Source organism: Bremia lactucae, linkage group LG13, assembly GCF_004359215.1.
Source record: "Bremia lactucae strain SF5 linkage group LG13, whole genome shotgun sequence".
In the NCBI taxonomy this organism is placed as follows: Eukaryota; Oomycota; class Peronosporomycetes; order Peronosporales; family Peronosporaceae; genus Bremia; species Bremia lactucae.
In genome coordinates, this window is record NC_090622.1 from 2,129,454 (window position 1) to 2,147,641 (window position 18,188).

Genomic DNA, 18,188 nt, shown 5'->3' on the forward strand with positions numbered 1-18,188 from the left:
TTGATACGTCATTAACCAAGACATTCAATGTCTCGGTTTCTTCTTGGGCCTTTCAGCTGGCTGCCGAGGGATTAATCCCTCGGGACGTTGAAGGCTAGGCACTGTAGCATTACCTATTTGGGGAGTTTTATCCTCAAGTACGTGGGGACTTATTCCCTCAACGTCTTCCGACTGTGATTCAAGCAACTGTTTTAGCTCTAATTTGTTTAAATGCTCCCATCAATCAAAGCCAAATACAGGTTGCAGCGTGACTCCGTGACAAACTGCGACTACGATATCAGAGGAATGGATCGAATTCTTGATCTCGAGCGTGTAAAGCTCGCGTCCTAACCACTACACGACACCGACACTCTCTAAATTAGCACCCTCTCTCAATTAGAAATTCACCATAAACGAGCATGCGCAAGCACGCTACTTGTTTCAGGTCTAATTTGTTTGGAATCTTTTGTCAATCAACATAACATAGGTTGCAGCGTGATACCGTGACAAACTGGACTACGTTATCAGAGGAGGGGATCGAACCCTCGATCTCGAGCGTGTTAAGCTCGCGTCCTAACCACTAGACGACACTGACACTTCCTAAAGTAGCACCCTCTCTCAATTAGAAATTCACCATAAACGAGCATGCGCAAGCACGCACTTGTTTCAGCTCTAATTTGTTTGAAATTCCTTTGTCAATAATAGTATTATATAGATTGCAGCCTGACTCTGTGACAAACTGCGACTACGATATCAGAGGAGGGGATCGAACCCTCGTTCTCGAGCGTGTAAAACTCGCATCCTAACCACTAGACGACACTGACACTTCCCAGAGTAGCACCCTCTCTCAATTAGAAATTCACCATAAACGAGCATGCGCAAGCACGCACTTGTTTCAGCTCTAATTTGTTTGGAATCTTTTGTCAATCATAGCATAACATAGGTTGCAGCGTGATTCCGTGACAAACTGGACTACGATATCCGAGGAGGGGATCGAACCCTCGATCTCGAGCGTGTTAAGCTAGCGTCCTAACCACTAGACGACACTGACACTTCCTAAAGTAGCATCCTCTCTCAATTAGAAATTCACCATAAACGAGCATGCGCAAGCACGCACTTGTTTCAGCTCTAATTTGTTTGAAATTCCTTTGTCAATAATAGTTATGCGCGTGTTTTTGGTTCGCGATGCTACGTGCACGTAACGAATAAGGAACGATAGAAGCCGGACGATTTGGGCGGGACGTGTTGTTTTCTTGGCTACGCAAAGGATAACAAGGCGTGCCGACTACATATCACGGATGATGACTCGATCATGGTTGATATTTGCTGAGCATTCGATCTCGACGGGAATGAGATAAAAAACGAGAGAATTGTCGACATCGTTGAAGACGAAGAGAATTCGGAGACGTCGACACTTGACGACAATGGTGTGGAGGTTCCAGCAAATGATAAAAGACTTCCGACTCCGCCACTTCGAGGTTGCCGTGATCCGATTAGTGGTAGCCAAAACGATTCCAGTGTTCAAGGTCAGGTTCCTACTCGAGCATCAAGCACGCGCGAGGGAGACGGCGAGGAAGAGTGGATGGTGCGACCAATTTCGAAATAAACGCGGTGTGGTGCGTTACGAACAAGAGTCCCCAACCTACGCCGCGACCACTTTAAGTTTGGACGTCTTTGAAGGATAAGACGACTCGTTTTTTTGCTTTGATGCAGATGATGATGGAGAACAAACTTCGACCTACGACGCAGCGATGACGACCAAAAGCAAGAAACATTGACCAAAAGCGATAAAGAGCGAGATGCATTCACTCAACGATCACGAAACGTGGACGCCAATAAACTTGCCACCATGAAGGCAATTGGATGCAAGTGGGTATTTTCGGATCAAGCGCGATCCAAGTGGAAATATTACGAAGTTCAAGGCACGATTAGTTGCGAAAGGAATTAAGCAGCGACCTGGGATCGACTTCGTCGAGACTTTTGCGCCAGTGGGACGCAAAGAGTCAAACAATACGGTGTTGGCGTCGCAGCAGCTGAAGACTTGGAGGCAGAAGATGTCAACGTTGACACCGCATGCTTGTATGGAGAAGTTGATGAGGAGATCTTCGCGGGCCAACCCGACGGTCTTAAAGATGAACACAATTCGATAAGCAAGTGTTTGCTGCAGAAATCGCTGCATGGAAACAAGCAAACGGCGCGGCAGTGGAACAGCAAACTAAACCAGCATCTGGAGAACCAAGGATTCAAAAGCACTTCATCAGTTCCGTGTGTGTTTATTCGAGTGTCAAGCGGCGAATACAGCATCATCGTTATTTATGTGGACGACCTAATGCTGTTTGGTAAAACTAAGGAGTATATCACGAACATTAATATTGCGCTTAAGCAAAAGTTCAGCAACAAGGAGCTAAAGGATCTCACGTACTGCTTGGAATTGAGATCCACCGCAAACGCGATGAACGCTTGACCAAGACGAACCAACAGGCATACATCACCGCAACTCTCGGAAAAGTTCGGAGTTGCGAATTGCAAGAACTTGCACACACAAGCGGACAACAACTCGAAACTAGTGAAGATTACTGAAGAGGAAGCGTTTGTACCAAAATTTCCGAATCGCGAACTGGTAGGTGCATTAATGTGCATAGCGACTTGTATACGACCAGATATCGCGCATGCGGTTAGATGAAGTTGCCAAATTCTGTGAGCGCTACGGATAGTCACACTGGACGGTGGCCAAGCGAATCCATCAGTTCTTAAAGACGACTAATGGTATGTATAAGAGTACCATCTTTCGTCGATGGATCTGGTGAAAGGATTTAATCAGATCCTTATGCGTGAACGCGACATCCCGTATACAGCGGTGACCACTCCTTGTGGGATGCTATGGAAATAGCAGTAATGCCACGGGGACTTAGTAATGCCACAGCGGCTGAGTAACGCCCTGCAACATTCAACAGATGCGTAACGAATCATTTAAGACCGGTGCGAAAATTCGCACCGAGATTTTCGACGACCTATTGTCGCGTCGGACGTGGAAGCTTATGAAACTCACGTTCGTCAGGTTCTTACACTAATGCTAAAGCATAAGTTGTAAGCAAACCTCAAGAAGTGTATTTTCGCTGCAAGCGAAATACCACTTTTTGGTTGTATCGTCGTTAAACAGAGTGTGCGCCTTGATCCCGAAAAGATCAAGGCGATTACCGACTGGTCAGTTCCTGTCGATGTCAACGGACTTAAATAGTTTCTTGGGCTGGTGGCGCTCTTGCACAAGTACTCACGCAAATTTGCCGAGATGAAAGTTCATATCTCTCGTCTCTTAAGAAAAAGGCGAGAAATGGTTATGGAACGCTGATTGTCAGCGCTCCTTTGAGGGCGTCAAGCAAAGGTTATTGCAATTATTCATCTTGGCGAGTGCACATCAAGACAGACCACTCCATGTCGTCTGTGTTTCGCAATCGGCTGTGCATTATTGCAACACGATACGGACGGCGCGGAGCGCGTCGTCTGTTGCCAGTCGCGTCAGCCGAACCAGCTAAACGCAATTACCCGGTGCATGACAAGGAAATCTTTGCCATGAAATATGCACCGGCTAAGTTTAGGGTCTATCTCCGAGGAGATAGACCGTTCATCGTATAAACGGACCATGCGTCATTTCATACGGCCGCAAATAGCCCTCACCTCTCGCAAAGAATGGCGAGGTGGCTATCCTTTTCTCGCGGAGTATAATTTATCCGTAAAATATAAACCAGGACGATTTAATGTCGTCGCTGATGCGATATCACGCCGACCCGATTTCGAGCCGGCTGTGTATTCCAACAGTGAAAATAATTACACTGTTGCAGCACTCATTTCAAGTGTTCCGTCATCAACTTCGTTTGATGACATAAAGAAAGCCTGCGCTGAAGATAAGGAGATATCATCCCTGTATTCAGCGGCTTTATCAATTGAAAGCTCATTGGATATGCGGATGCAAATTGGGCAGGCGACTTAGACACCCGGCGTTCAACAACAGGATATGTTTTCTTTCTGAACGGCGAAACGATCATACGGAACTCTAAGCGCCAGTCGATCGTTGCGACGTCAAGCACGGAACTAGAGTACATGAGTTTGTACAGCGCAACTCAAGTGGCAGTCTGCCTTCGAAACTTGATGAAGGACTTGGAGTACAAGACGGATACGGCAACGACGATTTTTCAAGACAATTAAGGATGTATTGTGCTGGCCAAGAATTTTGGCTACCATTCGCGCACGAAGCACATCGATATTATCTTGCATTTTTTGCGTAAGAAGGTGGCAAGTGAGGTAATTGTGCTGGAGTACAAGCCGACGGAAGAAATATTCGCGGACGGGTTGACCAAGGCTCTTCCAAGAGACAAGCATACCAAGTTCCTCATGAGACTCGGCATGGTGGCACAAGGGCTTACACTTAGTGCACATCAAGGGAGATCGTTGGAAATTAATTTGTTTATCGAAAGTGTTGCACTTTATGCCTATGCTTGCATAGGGGAAATATATACGTGAGAGCAAGAGATAGCATGGTAAGAATACTACGGAGAATAAGTGTATGAAAAATTATGCGCTGCAGATCAGTCGGTTCGATACCTGGCAACGAAAAAAAGATATCCTCCGGGCACTGGTATTTGGGGTCATCAGCACTCTCCTGTCAGACGGTAAAGCCCCCCATTTTATGATGGTCCAAGTATGTGGGAAAGGAGGCGCACCAAGCTAGGGTGTGTGCTAAGTAGAGCGTGGCCGCATTACGACGTGCCCGCCTACATCTTTCCCGTTTGAGATTTCGACCTTAAACTCATCTTCAAGCTCACAGATAGTAATTTAACAGGTTCGGCGTCATACATACATAGTTAGTTATAAATATAATAATTCAGTAGTAGATAGAAGATCATAACATAGGAAAACAAATATATTAATCCAATTTTACTTTTTCTCATTTTTACGCCTCCCAAAAGTAAGCTTAGTAATTTCAGCTTTACAAGAAACCTTATGGTGATAATTGAAAGAAGGTGCTAGTTGGAGAGTGTCAGTGTCGTCTAGTGGTTAGGACGCGAGCTTACACGTTCGATAGCGACGGTTCGATCCCATCCTCTGATATCGTAGTCGCATTTTGTTACTTACTCACGCTGCAAGCAATATATGCTTCCATTGACGGGAGAAGTTTTGACGAATAAGAGCCGAAACAGTGCAAAGAAGACTTACTAAGGACGCGACTTGAGTTTACTCTTTTCTATGGCAGTAGCGGACCGACGCGACGCCGGCGCACGCTCATTATTCAAGCACAAGATGCAACGAGTATTTATTATGGACACTGGCTCTATGCATGGCCACGAGGCAACCCATCTGTACTGTAATCAGAGTAGGTTGACAAGTACTGTCATGAGTGGGTTAAAAGTAAACTGTGTTAATATAATTATGTTGTTCTGTTTCTATATATTTAATACTAACTTTCTTATACACTAAAATACAAAACATTTAATAACCGAATTGTGCCCCATTACTTTCATAGTTATCGGTGCAGTTGGCTAGTACTGAAGCAGTACTAACGAAGGGCACACTTGGTAGATGCAATATATATGCACCGAAAAATTTTGCCGTTGAGGCTCTCGGCTTTGTTTCGATCAAAATAAATTGTGATGTGAAATCGCTCGACATTTTCGACACCAAAACTTCAGCCATTTGATTGATATAAAACTCAATATACTTTTTAAGGCTGCCTCCTCAATCGCATTAATGCTCACAAGAGAGGAGATGTTGGCAGCTTGTAGATTACCACGCTACTTAACAACATTGCTTTTATAGGAAAGTAAGAGCCTCACTCTCAATTGAAAAATATAGCAACAACAACCTAACGTCCTACGAATTCCCTTTTATGTGAATGTAGTCTCACTTAACAATCTTGTAAGCTCACAATTCTCGTTCTCAAGGAAGCAGTACAGTATCGAAATATTCATGTTCGTCACGAAAAAATCGCTTTGGTAGCCAAGTTGAAAATTTCTTGACTGAGACGCTCAGGAAAGCACTTCCTCGCATTTTCTATACTACGCTCTACGCCACCTTCCCCATGAAAAGCCGGCCTTCTGTCCGTCTCGACGTCCTGGCTACGCCACAAAAGCACAAAGTCACCAGTCGCTTTTCTAGAAAGATCAGCATCACGCTGTGGCTCGGCTGCGATCCTGTTGCAGTACATGATAGCCACCGGGTTTTTTTTAAAATATCTGTGCAATGAAGAATCATTCTTCATTTCGCGGACCAACGTGCCTAGACAATTGTGCACAAAAGCGGGGGCATCATGGCGAAGCAGCCTGCCCTCGAACACGTCGAGCAGGCGTGGCTCGATGCAGGGCGCCGCGGAGATGTCTTGAGCATGCAACGTCTTCGAAAGGAACATCCCCAGTGGCTAGCGCTTAATCGCGTACGTAGCTCGTTTCATTGTGGCGCACGGTGCACGTACTATTCTTGTCCGCTAACTGCACATCTGATTTATCTGGCGCGTCTGCGGCTCACTGACGACCATCGAATGGTGTCCTATTTTCGTGGTGATAGGTTATCGCGTTCGAGTCCAATTCCACGATTCGTGACGACAGCGAGGACGTGACGTCGTTTTGTGATTGGGACAAGTTCCATTTGCCAACCGTAGGCGCTTCAGCGCTCCATGCTGCAGCGTGGGATGGAAGTGACCAAGTTTTGAAATATTTGCTTGAAGAAGGGCAGCCAGTTGACGACCGTGGTCGACACGGTGTCACGGCTTTGATGGTGACACTTTTAAGGCACAATGTTCAAGCATTACGAGCGATTTTTCAAGGAACAGCTGTGGTGCAGCTTAATACAGTGGTCGATGTCCGTGGCACTAGCTCTGATATCTCATTACTATGCAACTGACGATATTGTTAACTTTGTTTAGTGTCGAGAAGAGGATGCTTTGCGACTAGAGCATACACTAAACGTGGTTAATCTACTGCTTCGATTCGGCGCTGAGACCGAAGCACGAGATCAGGACGGAAAAACGGCGTTGCTACTTGCGACGAACGATGAGCTTTACGAAGTCGCCAAGCTCTTGATCGATCACGGAGCCCACATGGATGCACAGGACTCGACAGGAAAGTCTCCGCTTCACTTGTGTTTGCGAACATGTCCCGAACAAAGCATGCTCGTAACGAATCTACTCGTTTCTCGAGGAGCACTTATTGATCTCGCCGACAAGAGTGGCGAGACGCCCTTGACACTCATTGTCCAACGTGGCGACACGACAGCGTTGCAATTGCTCTTAAACCACCACTCGCTCGTCGCGACACTCACTCGACAAGATTTCTCGGCGGCAGTGCTTTTGCAAGCCGCCGACCTCGGAATTGTCAACATTGTGTGTTTCTTACTCGAAGGTATGTATACTAGCATTGATGTCGTGAATGCACGAGGCGAGACATCACTGCACGTGGCTCTTGTGAAGCAGCGCAAAGCTCTCGTCGAAACACTATGTACCTTTAAGTCTGCTACGCTACTGCTCCAAGCCCGAACGAAGGGCACGTGCGAATCGGTGCTTCATTACGCGGCAAGGTACGGATCCGCAAGGGATTTGCAGTCGATCTTAGCGCTTGTGAGACAGCACGTATCGAATGAAGTCGACGTGGCTAATTCCGTTGGTTTCACGCCGTTATACCTCGCAACAGCCGCGTCAACAGCTGGTTCTCCAGAAGAGCGTCGTGCAAAAGTCCAACAGCTACAGAAACACGGCGCTTCGTTCTTTTTCAAGAACGTGCGACTCTTTCGAGCAATTCAAAATGCTGTACCGACGAAAGTAATGATCGTACATCCAGCGGTGCGGCGTTTATTGGGTCTATGGCTTATTGAATGCAGTGACAGAGCCCGTGGATCGGTCTCGGACTTTTGTATGCATTGGTTGGCGTGCGTGCAGCGTCCGGAATCCAATGGACTGCACGTGGAAGCAGAGTGGACTTTATTGAGTCAAGCTGTGAATGCATTCGTCTGTGCAGGGTACGCATTGGACGCAATGCCGCTGTTATTGGTGTTACCAATAAAGCGCGTGTTGATGCCGCGATTCTTTGAATTACTCAAGAAACTGGCCCTTGATTCCAAGCACGCATCAATGCTTCAATTACATGCAGAACTTGTAATTGCGTGGCAGGAATCTCATCGGAAATAAAGAGACGCGGGAGTTACCACGGAAAAAGAGGCGCTATGAAAGAAGTAGACGCCAAAGGATGAATATTGGTTAAAGAACCTTGTTCGAGGTATTAATTCAAAGACGTTAGGATTCCTTTCGGTCGTTTGTGAAATGCACTTATAATATTTGATCGATGAAATCGTCGACTTATAGAGTCTCGGCGTCTGGAGCAATTGGGACGAGATTGCCAGCTCCTTTAAACGTCTCGAGGATCGTAGCCTGTTCGCACAGAATCAAACGATCGCGGTTTGTGCCATGCTCGGCCAGTTTGCGCCAGCGAGCGTAGTCTTCGGGGTTACGCTTGTCACCATGGGCTTCTTTGGGGTGCTCCCAGTGGCCTTTTGAAAACCCAATCATCGTCGTGATTTTCTGTTCCTTTATATCGTAGACAAGCGACACGATCGTGCCAGTCTCCTCTAGCCAATTGCACTGCCAGAGCTCACCCGGGCGAATGCATTGAAAGGCTACGGTTTGGTAGTTAAGACGCCCAGCCATGGGGCCACCGTGAATCGAGTACACAATTCGATTTTCCGAGAAAAACCACATTTCATAGCGCCACTTTTCCGGCTCGCCGTCCGGACCTTCAGCATCGTAATCGTACAGCAGATGAAGGTCACGGATATCGTCGTTAAACGACGGGTGGAGGGGAGTGTTAGAGTGGTATCCAGGAATTTGAAGTGGCATCGCTTTAAACTTCGAAAGACAAGAAAAGCTTTGGCTTGAATGGCAAGAATGTAAAAATGACGATTTGCATGGCATGCGTTTTAACGAAGGTTTTTCTTCGTGCTTATCGAATGGAAAGCCGCTCTTGCAACGTCAAGACGCAAATACATCCAGAATTGAGGGAGCTGCTGTTTATAAGTAAGACAAACAGGTCTCAAATAATCATCAAGTTACTCTAGAATCCCACAAGTCGGTGAATATTACGATTATACAATCATAGGTATAAATCATTATATATGTGTCTGGAACACCATCGTAACGTTCAAAAGTAGTCGCAACAGTCGATAATGAACTCGATTCAACTGGAGTTAATTATTAGTCATCGATAATGATGGGAAAAACTATTCTTTGAACTCTCTACGATTTGGGAGGATGTTAACGGCACCCCACTTTTTTCGGTTAACGGCACCCCACAAGTATAATTATATCAAATATTGACTAATCAGACTAAATATTTCACACAATCTCAAGCATCGCGTTTGACGCGTTTGAAAGCAGTCCCTTTACTCTATTTGACAGATTCCATTAATGCCGTTAGAACGGTGAGTGCCATTGTAGATATTTGCAAGCCAAGCACTTACAAAGTCATGTAAGCCGCAATTTTCACTCAGTTTGTAACGCGAGAGGCATTGTTTGAGAAAGCCAGAACGATTGCTGCTGGAGAAGGCTATGTTTTGACAAGCCAGGGCGACTTGCTCGACAGTTGACAGATACAGAGATTCTACGTCGTCCGACTGGTTTCTAATCTACGAGAAGTTGCCAATAAAGCAATAAAACTGCAAAATGATATGTTAAGCGCAAAGCTGGATAATCCAATGAGCTTATTTTTACCGCCTGTAGCGCGTATGGGCTGAATTTTGTCAAAGTTGAAAAACTCTTTAAAAATGTAGATTGCTCTCGTCTTATCAATGAATTCGTAACCAAACTGAAACCCATCGCGTAAGGAATTTTCAGAAATATGACGCCATTTACCGCGATGTCCGAGCTCTATACCCATTCGAACAGCTCTAATTTGAACAAGCGCAATAGCTTCGCAACCTTTTCAATAGTTGAAATTTGCTCGGCAACTAGAGTAATATCTACTGAAGACAACTTTGTTCATTTGACTGTACCTGAATGCTACCAAATTTCTTGGTATTAAATGACAAGGACGGGCGATCACCCGCAAAAAAGTACGATACTTACCGAATGCTGATTGCTATTTTTGTCTGATGCATATCGTCGAGCTTTTTATTCATTCGAAGAATTCCATATGTGCTGGCGTTTTGGCGGAAAATATCGCGTGATTCACATTAAATGGCGTATACAAATGCTCCATGATCTAAGAATGTTGAGATTTAAATTCGCCACGGTCGGAGAGAACTGACACGGAGACTTTCTCGACATCATATACTTCAATGTTACTCAAGTCCAAAATCTCATTTTCCTCTTTCTCTCGTTATAATCATAAAGGTGTCAAATATTTATTCCGATTAATCAATATTAAATATAAACTTACTTGTGGGGTACCGTTCACCAAAATGGTGGGTGCCGTTAACATTTTTCCCATGATTTATAATGTAATTTATATTTTTCGATGCTTTAGCAAACTGTAATTGCAATAGTGAACACAATTTTGTACAAAACTCCTAAAAACAATTCTTAAGTGTTAATGGTACAAGCTACAACAAGATTGATTTAAGGAATTATATTCTGCACGAAACGTCTAAAACACGGCGATAAGTACAAAGCACGCATAGACCAACATGGTTGGATACATGATGAGGTACTTTTGCTCCGTCATATATAGCGCCTTTTCAAAGAACCGTGACGCTGTGTGCGTGCTCCAGAGCGTACACACACTCGCCAGCAAGAAGCCAATAAGGCCAAGATCCTTCACCGACACGACAATATTTATTGCTGCAAGGCCAATAATTGGCAACAAACAGTACCCCAGTACCGAACATACGCGATAAATGTCAATCATTCGCTCCGGAGACAGCAAATTCATCAGCAAATACATAAATAGGCACGATAGCACTCCAAAGCCATAAATGTACCCAAAATGAACTTTTGCAGCCTACATGTGGGATTAAAATCAGAATCCTTACAATAAAAATCTCTAAAATTGTAAAATATACATGCTCGTACCAGTAGCAAACACATGCCAAAGAGAAAGCAAAAGACTAGTGGTCCTGCCAAATCTGCATCGTCCAGAATGTGCTCGTTGATCTGCTTTGTCGGAAGCAGTACAGACACTGTCTTGGCCCAAATATGCGTAAAGTTTATGCCGAGTTCTTTCGTTCCACATCAGTCAAAATGACAAGTAAGAACCGGCACTTATCGAGTCATAGAAAACGTATCAATTGGTACCTTCCAAGAGTGGTGGCTCGTTCGCAAAGTCGTCGCCATTGTCAACATCGTCATAAAAATCCGAAGAAGAACCCACGGTGCCGCTAAGTCCATTGGACGAGCCAAGCGCGGATGGATGAAAGGCTAGACCATTGCCATTACTATTAAACTGTGGATTCGGTACATTTGCAGGTGAATACTCGCCCTCCGGTGCTGTAAACCAGGGGCTCAAAGTGTTCGGATCCATATTCATGTTCATGATGCGGGTACGTGGCAATACAAACGGGTTACGTTTTCTTAAAATTTGTTTTCAAACTTTTTAAAAAAAATAAAAAAACAAATTGGCCTCCTTTTCTCTCGACTCTGAATGGTCAAAACTCATACTTTCGCTTCCCCTTCACGAATCGGGAGCTCCCTGGACCATGGCCGACGTCCCCGCCCTCTCTTCCCACTCGTACGCCAACCTCCACGAGGTGACGTTCACGCATCTCAACTGGTTCATTGCGCTAGACTTCCAAGCTCAGCAACTCAAGGGTTACGCCGAGTACACGTTTCACCACACGTCTCCCACCTCCACGTCCGTCGTCGTGCTCGATACGCACCACTTAAACATCTTGAAAGCTTTTGTTGATGGCAACGAAACGTCCTTTTCACTAGCGAAACACGAGCACGCAGTCTTTGGTCGTGCTCTTATCGTCTCCGTGCCTACCCACGCCACAACAATCCGCATCGACTACACCACCACCGCGGCTTCGAGTGGCTTACAATGGCTCAACAAGGAGCTCACGGCCGGCAAGACCCATCCGTACCTCTTTACACAATGCCAAGCCATTCACGCACGCACAATCGTGCCGTGTCCGGACACGCCATCGTGTAAATTCACGTATACCGCGACCGTAACCGTACCCGAGTGGTGTACGTGTCTCTTAAGTGCCATTGCCGATTCCCACGGCCGCCATAGCCACAACACGCGCGACCAAACGTACCAAGTCTCGTTTTATCAATCCGTACCAATTCCATCGTATCTATTAGCGATTGTTGCGGGAAAACTCGAAAGTGTCGACTTAAGTCCACGCAGTCGTGTCTGGGCCGAGCCCACAATCGTCACGAAAGCGGCGCATGAATTTGCACAGACTGAAGCGTTTTTACAACATGCGGAAGAAATCACAGGACAAGAGTATGTCTGGCAACGCTACGATCTCGTGTGTTTACCCCCGTCGTTCCCGTACGGAGGAATGGAGAACCCATGCTTGACATTTGTAACCCCAACGCTATTGGCAGGAGATCGATCGCTTGCCGACGTCGTAGCTCATGAAATTTCCCATTCATGGACGGGAAATCTCGTCACAAATCGTTCGTGGACGGATTTTTGGCTCAATGAAGGCTGGACCATGTGGCTTGAGCGTAAAATTCAGACACGAATTGCTCAGGATCCGAAAGCGTATGATTTAAAAGCACTCTTGGGTCTTCGAGATCTAAAGGAAGCAGTAGAAGCGTTTGGACACGATCATCCGTACACGGCTCTGGTACCGAATATGGACGGCATTGATCCAGATGACGTGTTCTCGTCAATTCCGTATGAAAAAGGGTTTAATTTCCTGCATTACCTCTCGACCGTAGTGGGTGGTCAAGACGTGTTTGAAACCTTTGCAAAAGCATATATTCAAGCCTTTAAGTTTCAAACCATTACGTCGCAGGAATTTCGAACGTTTTTTGAATCGTACTTTATTGGACAACCCGACGTGTTAAAAACAATTGATTGGGAGGCGTGGTTTTATTCACCAGGGATGCCACCTGTTGCAAATACGTTTGATACGACACTCACATGTCAAGCCACAATGCTTGGCACGCAAATGGCTACACGGAATCAAATGGATACATGGACGAGTGTCACTTCGACGCAATTACAAAAATGGCCCACCAGTCTATGGATCGTGCTTTTAGACACGCTATTAATGAAACAAGCACATGCGAGGTTCACCCTCCCGCACCTCGATGCAATTAATGCGTTTACGCACTCGCATTTAACAAATACGCGCAATGCCGAGCTTCGCTTTCGGTGGTACACGCTGTTGCTTCGATCCGGCGATTTACGGTCATTAGAAACGATTGTCGAAATGCTTCAAGAACAAGGACGAATGAAGTTTGTGCGTCCATTGTTTCGTGATTTGTGCACGGCATTGGGTCCAGCACAAGCCGAGACGATTTTTGCCGAGTGTAAGAATTTGTATCACCCTATTGCAGCCAAGATGATTCAGCGAGATATTGAACAGAGTATTGCCAAGACTAAGTATAAAAAAGTGACATTTGCGTCTCCGACGACCCCGAGTGCATTGGCGCAGTGGCTTGGCGTATCGGATCAAGTCGTGGGGTACGCTGCCGTTGCAGCTGCGGTGACGACTGTGGCGGTACTCGTGGTGTCTCGTCGACGATAATTGTCCTCATGAAGGACCGAAGGCCTTGAGTTGCCGTTAGGTTGCTGTATGAATGGATGGAAAAACAATTAGTATTTCTTGTCACGCAACCACACGTTGTTTTTTTTGAAACAGCCAGAAAATCTGATTTAAATAATAAAAAACAACTCACGGCGGTCGCGTAGTATCCTTTTTAATGGAATCTTCAAGGGTCGCGCGTAGGTGGTAATTCAAGCGTATCTTTTTTTTTTGATCATAAACCAAACTTTCGTTCCCTTACCCCTTGGGGCCAGCAACCGACGTTGTGTAGATTCAAACAACTCCCTCGTTTTCTAAATATATACGTATACGCGGCTTCCTTTTTTCTAATGTGTCGACTTAATCGAGTGATTGACAAGCCCGAATTCGAATCTTTATATTTAGGCGACACGTTGGGAATCGTGTTAACACAACGGCATTGACGCATAAAAGCACCCACGTTTTGCAATTCTTTTTTATAAATGTGTGCGTTATTTGTAGACTGAGAAACTTCTTAACGGGTATTTCGTTTCACATCTCCCGCCATAGATGGCTTTCGGATGACCATTGTCCCACCACCACGGCAATGAACTGGAATTGTTAGTCGTGAACCTTTTCTTAAACCTTCAAGAAGTCGTGCGTTCGCACATCAAAATTGGTTTTACCATGCCATCGCTTAACCAATTATTGTGCCCAGACCCGATGGAGAATCCAAGAAAAAGCGCTGACAATAATTTTGACACGGAGACGTCGGAGGCTTACGTGAAAACCAAATCGAGGCGATGCAGTTTTCCAGCTTGTCAGAAGACTGCTAAGCGCGGTGGACGTTGTATTTCGCACGGTGGTGGCAATAAATGTACGAAAGTTGGATGCACCACGAGTGTCGTGAGTCGAGGACTTTGTGTCGCACATGGTGGTGGAAAGCGTTGTCAGACTCATGGGTGCTCGAAAAGTGCGCAGTCTGGAGGTTTTTGCTGGGTGCATGGCGGAGGGAAGAAGTGCGGTTATCAAGGATGTTCCAAACGCGCTCAAAGCGGCGGGGCCTGTATTGCTCATGGTAAGGCATTTCATTGGTATTTTCAAAGAAGGTTGGAAAGTCTGACGTCTGTGTAGGTGGAGGCAAACGATGTCGTATTGACATGTGCAACAAGGTGGTACAATACGACGGACTATGTGTTGGACACGGTGGCTTTCGTCGATGTGCGGAAGAAAAGTGTAATCGACGCGCAATGGCCAATAATTATTGTCAACAACATGGTGGGTCATCCATTTGTCTTCTTCAGCACTGCTGCAAGCGTGCAGTGCGTGGTGGTCTATGCTCCTTGCACAAAACAAAGACATTGGTACCTTCACCCACAAGTCGGCAAGTACCAAGCAAAGATCAGTGGCATGATCGATTGAATGTGGACGAACGCGTAATGAGCTTTTCATCCGAGCCCCGTGCCTCATGTGGTACTGAAACCGTGATGATACGGTCGCCATCTCCAGTTCGATCGATTGCGCAGATGACAAGAGCCGACGCGTCTAGAGCGCTAGGATACTCAGCACTTTTGAATACTGACATTCAGCTCCCTCATCTAAAATCGCTACATTCGACGAGGCCTTCTTTACTGGCACAGCACAGTAGTTTAAACCACGAGAAACAGCACCGGCAACCACCCAACGTCATGCCTCTATTGCCGAGTATTCACGTTTTGCAAGATTATCAAAGGAGGGTTTCTTTCACTGAAAAACCTTTGTATATTACGCAAGGCTTGACCAATTTGAGTCCTTCTATCAGTTCGGACTTTCAACACATGATCCTCCAAGATCGATACAAGCACTCTTATCCTACCATGATGGACAATCAAGAGGGATATAACGCCCACAACTACTATGCATAAAACATAGACTGTGTGATTATGCGCTCTAGGGCATATTTGGACGAACGCGCGGTAACTTTGCAGTGAAATTAGTAAGGAATTGGATTGAAGACTAGTGGAAAAACTTAGTGAGTTGATGGCCCACAGCAGGTCATCACGTAAAATAAATTATCTCGTTTAGCATTAAATTTTCGATGTAGTATGCAAAATGACGCTTAGGCTGGATTTGTCAAGCATTTTCAGAAATCAGCTTGAATGTTTTACTTGACATAAAACACTGAATTTTAGGCGGAGCAACTGTTGCCGTTTCGAATATATTTAGTATTTGCAACAGTCCTTCGAAATATCCTGGTGTGAAAAAATGAGTTGTAGTACGTGATAAGAAAAAAAAAATCAGCGTTCTCGAGGTTTACAATACAAAGAATTATGATTCTTCTGTTACATGGTCGTCCAATTTATTCATATATAATGCTATTTTTAGACTTTTAATAAAAAAGTGACGAGATTAACAAAACTATTTTATTGAACATGAAACTTGGTAGGGGCTCTGGCGTCGTACAGCAACTTGTACTTCTTATTCCCCACATGTGATCATAACATGAATGCTACGCTTCTCACTATATGAGCTACTTGCATTATTTTGTGCCCACGCATCTTTTCAACCGATGTTTAATACTGTGTAAACAATTGCCCTGAGACAAAATAATCTATATGTATGTGTTCAATTTGTGAACATCTAGAACGACCTCGATTTTTATGTCTCTGCCCTGACGCCTGAAATGCCGGTTCTACTCCTCTCACTTCAGCAATGTATTGAAATCTCGGCGCAACATCTCCTTCGCTTCAACTAGCAAAGCGTTGCCATAAGCTTCGATAATCTTCACCATGGCGTCATTTGGCTTCCAAGCAAAACAATTATCCCTTCGTCCTTAGCAAGAAGTTCTTCTGCTGCTGTTTATCTCAGAAAGATGTCCCTAATGAGTGATCGGTTGCGAGATAGTAAATCTACCGGAGATGTCGTGGGATCTAGGAAGGAAAGATCCACGAAATAGTCGCACCAGTTCCAGGAGAGAACTTGGTGGACTGTTGCTCGTCGTCCACAAGTGATGAGAGCATCCTCGAAACGGTCAAAAAGAAGCGGTACGCTGCTCAAGGCTGGGAGACGCCTTGAGAGACAGTCTGTTCTTTGAGCTTCTGTGGAAACATCGCGATGAGTTCCCAGAAGAAGTGCCGAGCCGCCTACCAGCAGATAGGGGCGTCGGGCGCGAAATAGACCTCAAACCTGGCACCAAGTATTGTGTGACCAGGCAATGGCCGTTGCCGAAAGAACAAGTCGATTTTATCGATGAGTTCTTCGACAAGTGAGCCAAGGTGGGACATGTGCTTGAGAGCAAATCGCCTCACTGCAGCCCGACCTTTTGTGTGCGTAAAGCCACAGGTGGATGGCACGTGGCTCATGCTTATAATAAATAAGCTGAACACGGCGACCATTCCGGCGCAAACGCCAATCCCGCGGAAAGATGTCTTGTTGAACACCATAAGAAAGCCAACTGTCTTTTCCGCGTTGGATTTGAAGGATGGCTACTATCAAATCCTCATGAAAGAGTCTGATGCAGCCAAAATGGCAGTAAGCACCCCAAGCGGTAGGCTTTGGGAGTGGCTTGTGATGCCCCAAGGTTTGAAAAACGCACCAGCGACACTCAACCGAGTGGTGGCTCACGTGATGCGTCAGCACCGTGCCTACGCTGTAACGGGCTAAAGTTGCTCCTATGTTTCACAGTCCCCGTTAAGTACACTTGGTGTACTTAAGGGGATGGTCAATTACTAAATAATAGTAATTAGACCCATCACTCGGGTGTGGTGCACCTTTGTGACCAACCCTTGTGGACGTGATGCACATGGGGTGCATTAGGAGGGATGACGGCTAGCGTCATCCGTTACGCGAGGTATCTATAAAGATACGCTCGCAATACATATTTAATGATATTTATAGAGATAACATTTTAATTGGTAAAAAAGGTATTTATATTTAATTCTATTAAATATAAATCAGTCTGAAAACTACTTCCTACTTGGTAAGTGCGCACGGGGAGACGGATTACCGCTCCCGTGACGATACTTAACTAATGTACTTAGTGCGTTGGGTGAGGTCGCTAACGCGCCACCACAACTATCTCACTGCACGCAAGAGAAGCTGGTTAAACCGCTTCCTCGCTGTGCTAGGGTGTGTGTCTAAGTAGAGCGTGGCCGCATTACAACTGCCCGCCTACATAAGAAGCTGATGAAGATATCAAGAATTGTATAGTCTCCCCACTTCACCAGAAGTTTATGAGTGAGAGCCGCCAGTTCTTTCTCCATCTAGTTCCATATTGTCCAGTGGTATGTTGCTTTTGGGAACTAGTATAATTCTAGATCGAACTTCATCTTGAGAACAATTTTGAGCACAAGAGAATAAATTCACACAATCTAGTTTCTATTAAGTGCTACATAGGGCTAGAATTAAAAATCAGAATGTAACATCTGAAAGAATAATCAGATTAAAGGCAGAAACGGATATTTCCATTAGCAGCTACTTAGTTACCAGAACCATTTATCGCAGCGTCTATAAAGAAAATTTTTTCAAAATTGAACTCATTCTAATTGTTTGCGAGAATTGATCTGATCAACAAG

At 45.3% G+C, this 18,188-nt stretch overlaps 5 protein-coding genes across 5 annotated transcripts; 3 read left to right on the plus strand and 2 right to left on the minus strand.

The window, feature by feature from the left end:
• Positions 1-6,280: 6,280 nt before the first annotated feature.
• Positions 6,281-8,149, plus strand: CCR75_007562 (uncharacterized protein; the record flags this gene model as incomplete). Its single annotated transcript, XM_067965620.1, has 3 exons — positions 6,281-6,403; positions 6,535-6,828; positions 6,893-8,149. The coding sequence occupies 3 exons, from the start codon at positions 6,281-6,283 to the stop codon at positions 8,147-8,149; spliced, it is 1,674 nt and encodes a 557-aa protein (XP_067823191.1).
• Positions 8,150-8,317: 168 nt separating this feature from the next.
• On the minus strand, positions 8,318-8,854 carry CCR75_007561 (uncharacterized protein; the record flags this gene model as incomplete). Its single annotated transcript, XM_067965619.1, has 1 exon — positions 8,318-8,854. The coding sequence occupies one exon, from the start codon at positions 8,852-8,854 to the stop codon at positions 8,318-8,320; it is 537 nt and encodes a 178-aa protein (XP_067823189.1).
• A 1,659-nt stretch (positions 8,855-10,513) lies between these two features.
• Positions 10,514-11,552, minus strand: CCR75_007560 (uncharacterized protein). The gene is made up of 3 exons (XM_067965618.1): positions 11,246-11,552; positions 11,024-11,169; positions 10,514-10,952 (listed from the first exon to the last, which is right to left on the minus strand). The coding sequence occupies exons 1-3, from the start codon at positions 11,481-11,483 to the stop codon at positions 10,599-10,601; spliced, it is 738 nt and encodes a 245-aa protein (XP_067823190.1). The 5' UTR covers positions 11,484-11,552; the 3' UTR covers positions 10,514-10,598.
• Positions 11,553-11,646: 94 nt separating this feature from the next.
• CCR75_007559 (uncharacterized protein) lies at positions 11,647-13,659 on the plus strand (the record flags this gene model as incomplete). The annotated part of the gene is made up of 1 exon (XM_067965617.1): positions 11,647-13,659. One exon carries the CDS (start codon positions 11,647-11,649, stop codon positions 13,657-13,659), a length of 2,013 nt encoding a protein of 670 aa, XP_067823656.1.
• A 563-nt stretch (positions 13,660-14,222) lies between these two features.
• On the plus strand, positions 14,223-15,706 carry CCR75_007558 (uncharacterized protein). The gene is made up of 2 exons (XM_067965616.1): positions 14,223-14,713; positions 14,770-15,706. Exons 1-2 carry the CDS (start codon positions 14,323-14,325, stop codon positions 15,537-15,539), a joined length of 1,161 nt encoding a protein of 386 aa, XP_067823655.1. The 5' UTR covers positions 14,223-14,322; the 3' UTR covers positions 15,540-15,706.
• Positions 15,707-18,188: the final 2,482 nt, after the last annotated feature.

What these genes read in the sequence shown, in the direction of transcription:
- CCR75_007560 (XM_067965618.1), bottom strand. Translation starts at nt 11,483, where the DNA reads ATGAACATGAATATGGATCCGAACACTTTGAGCCCCTGGTTTACAGCA. An exon ending in CGAGCCACCACTCTTGGAAG is followed by an intron (nt 11,170 to 11,245) that starts GTACCAATTGAT and finishes GTGGAACGAAAG; the next exon opens with AACTCGGCATAAACTTTACG. An exon ending in TTGGCATGTGTTTGCTACTG is followed by an intron (nt 10,953 to 11,023) that starts GTACGAGCATGT and finishes TCCCACATGTAG; the next exon opens with GCTGCAAAAGTTCATTTTGG.
- CCR75_007558 (XM_067965616.1), top strand. Translation starts at nt 14,323, where the DNA reads ATGCCATCGCTTAACCAATTATTGTGCCCAGACCCGATGGAGAATCCA. An exon ending in CGGGGCCTGTATTGCTCATG is followed by an intron (nt 14,714 to 14,769) that starts GTAAGGCATTTC and finishes ACGTCTGTGTAG; the next exon opens with GTGGAGGCAAACGATGTCGT.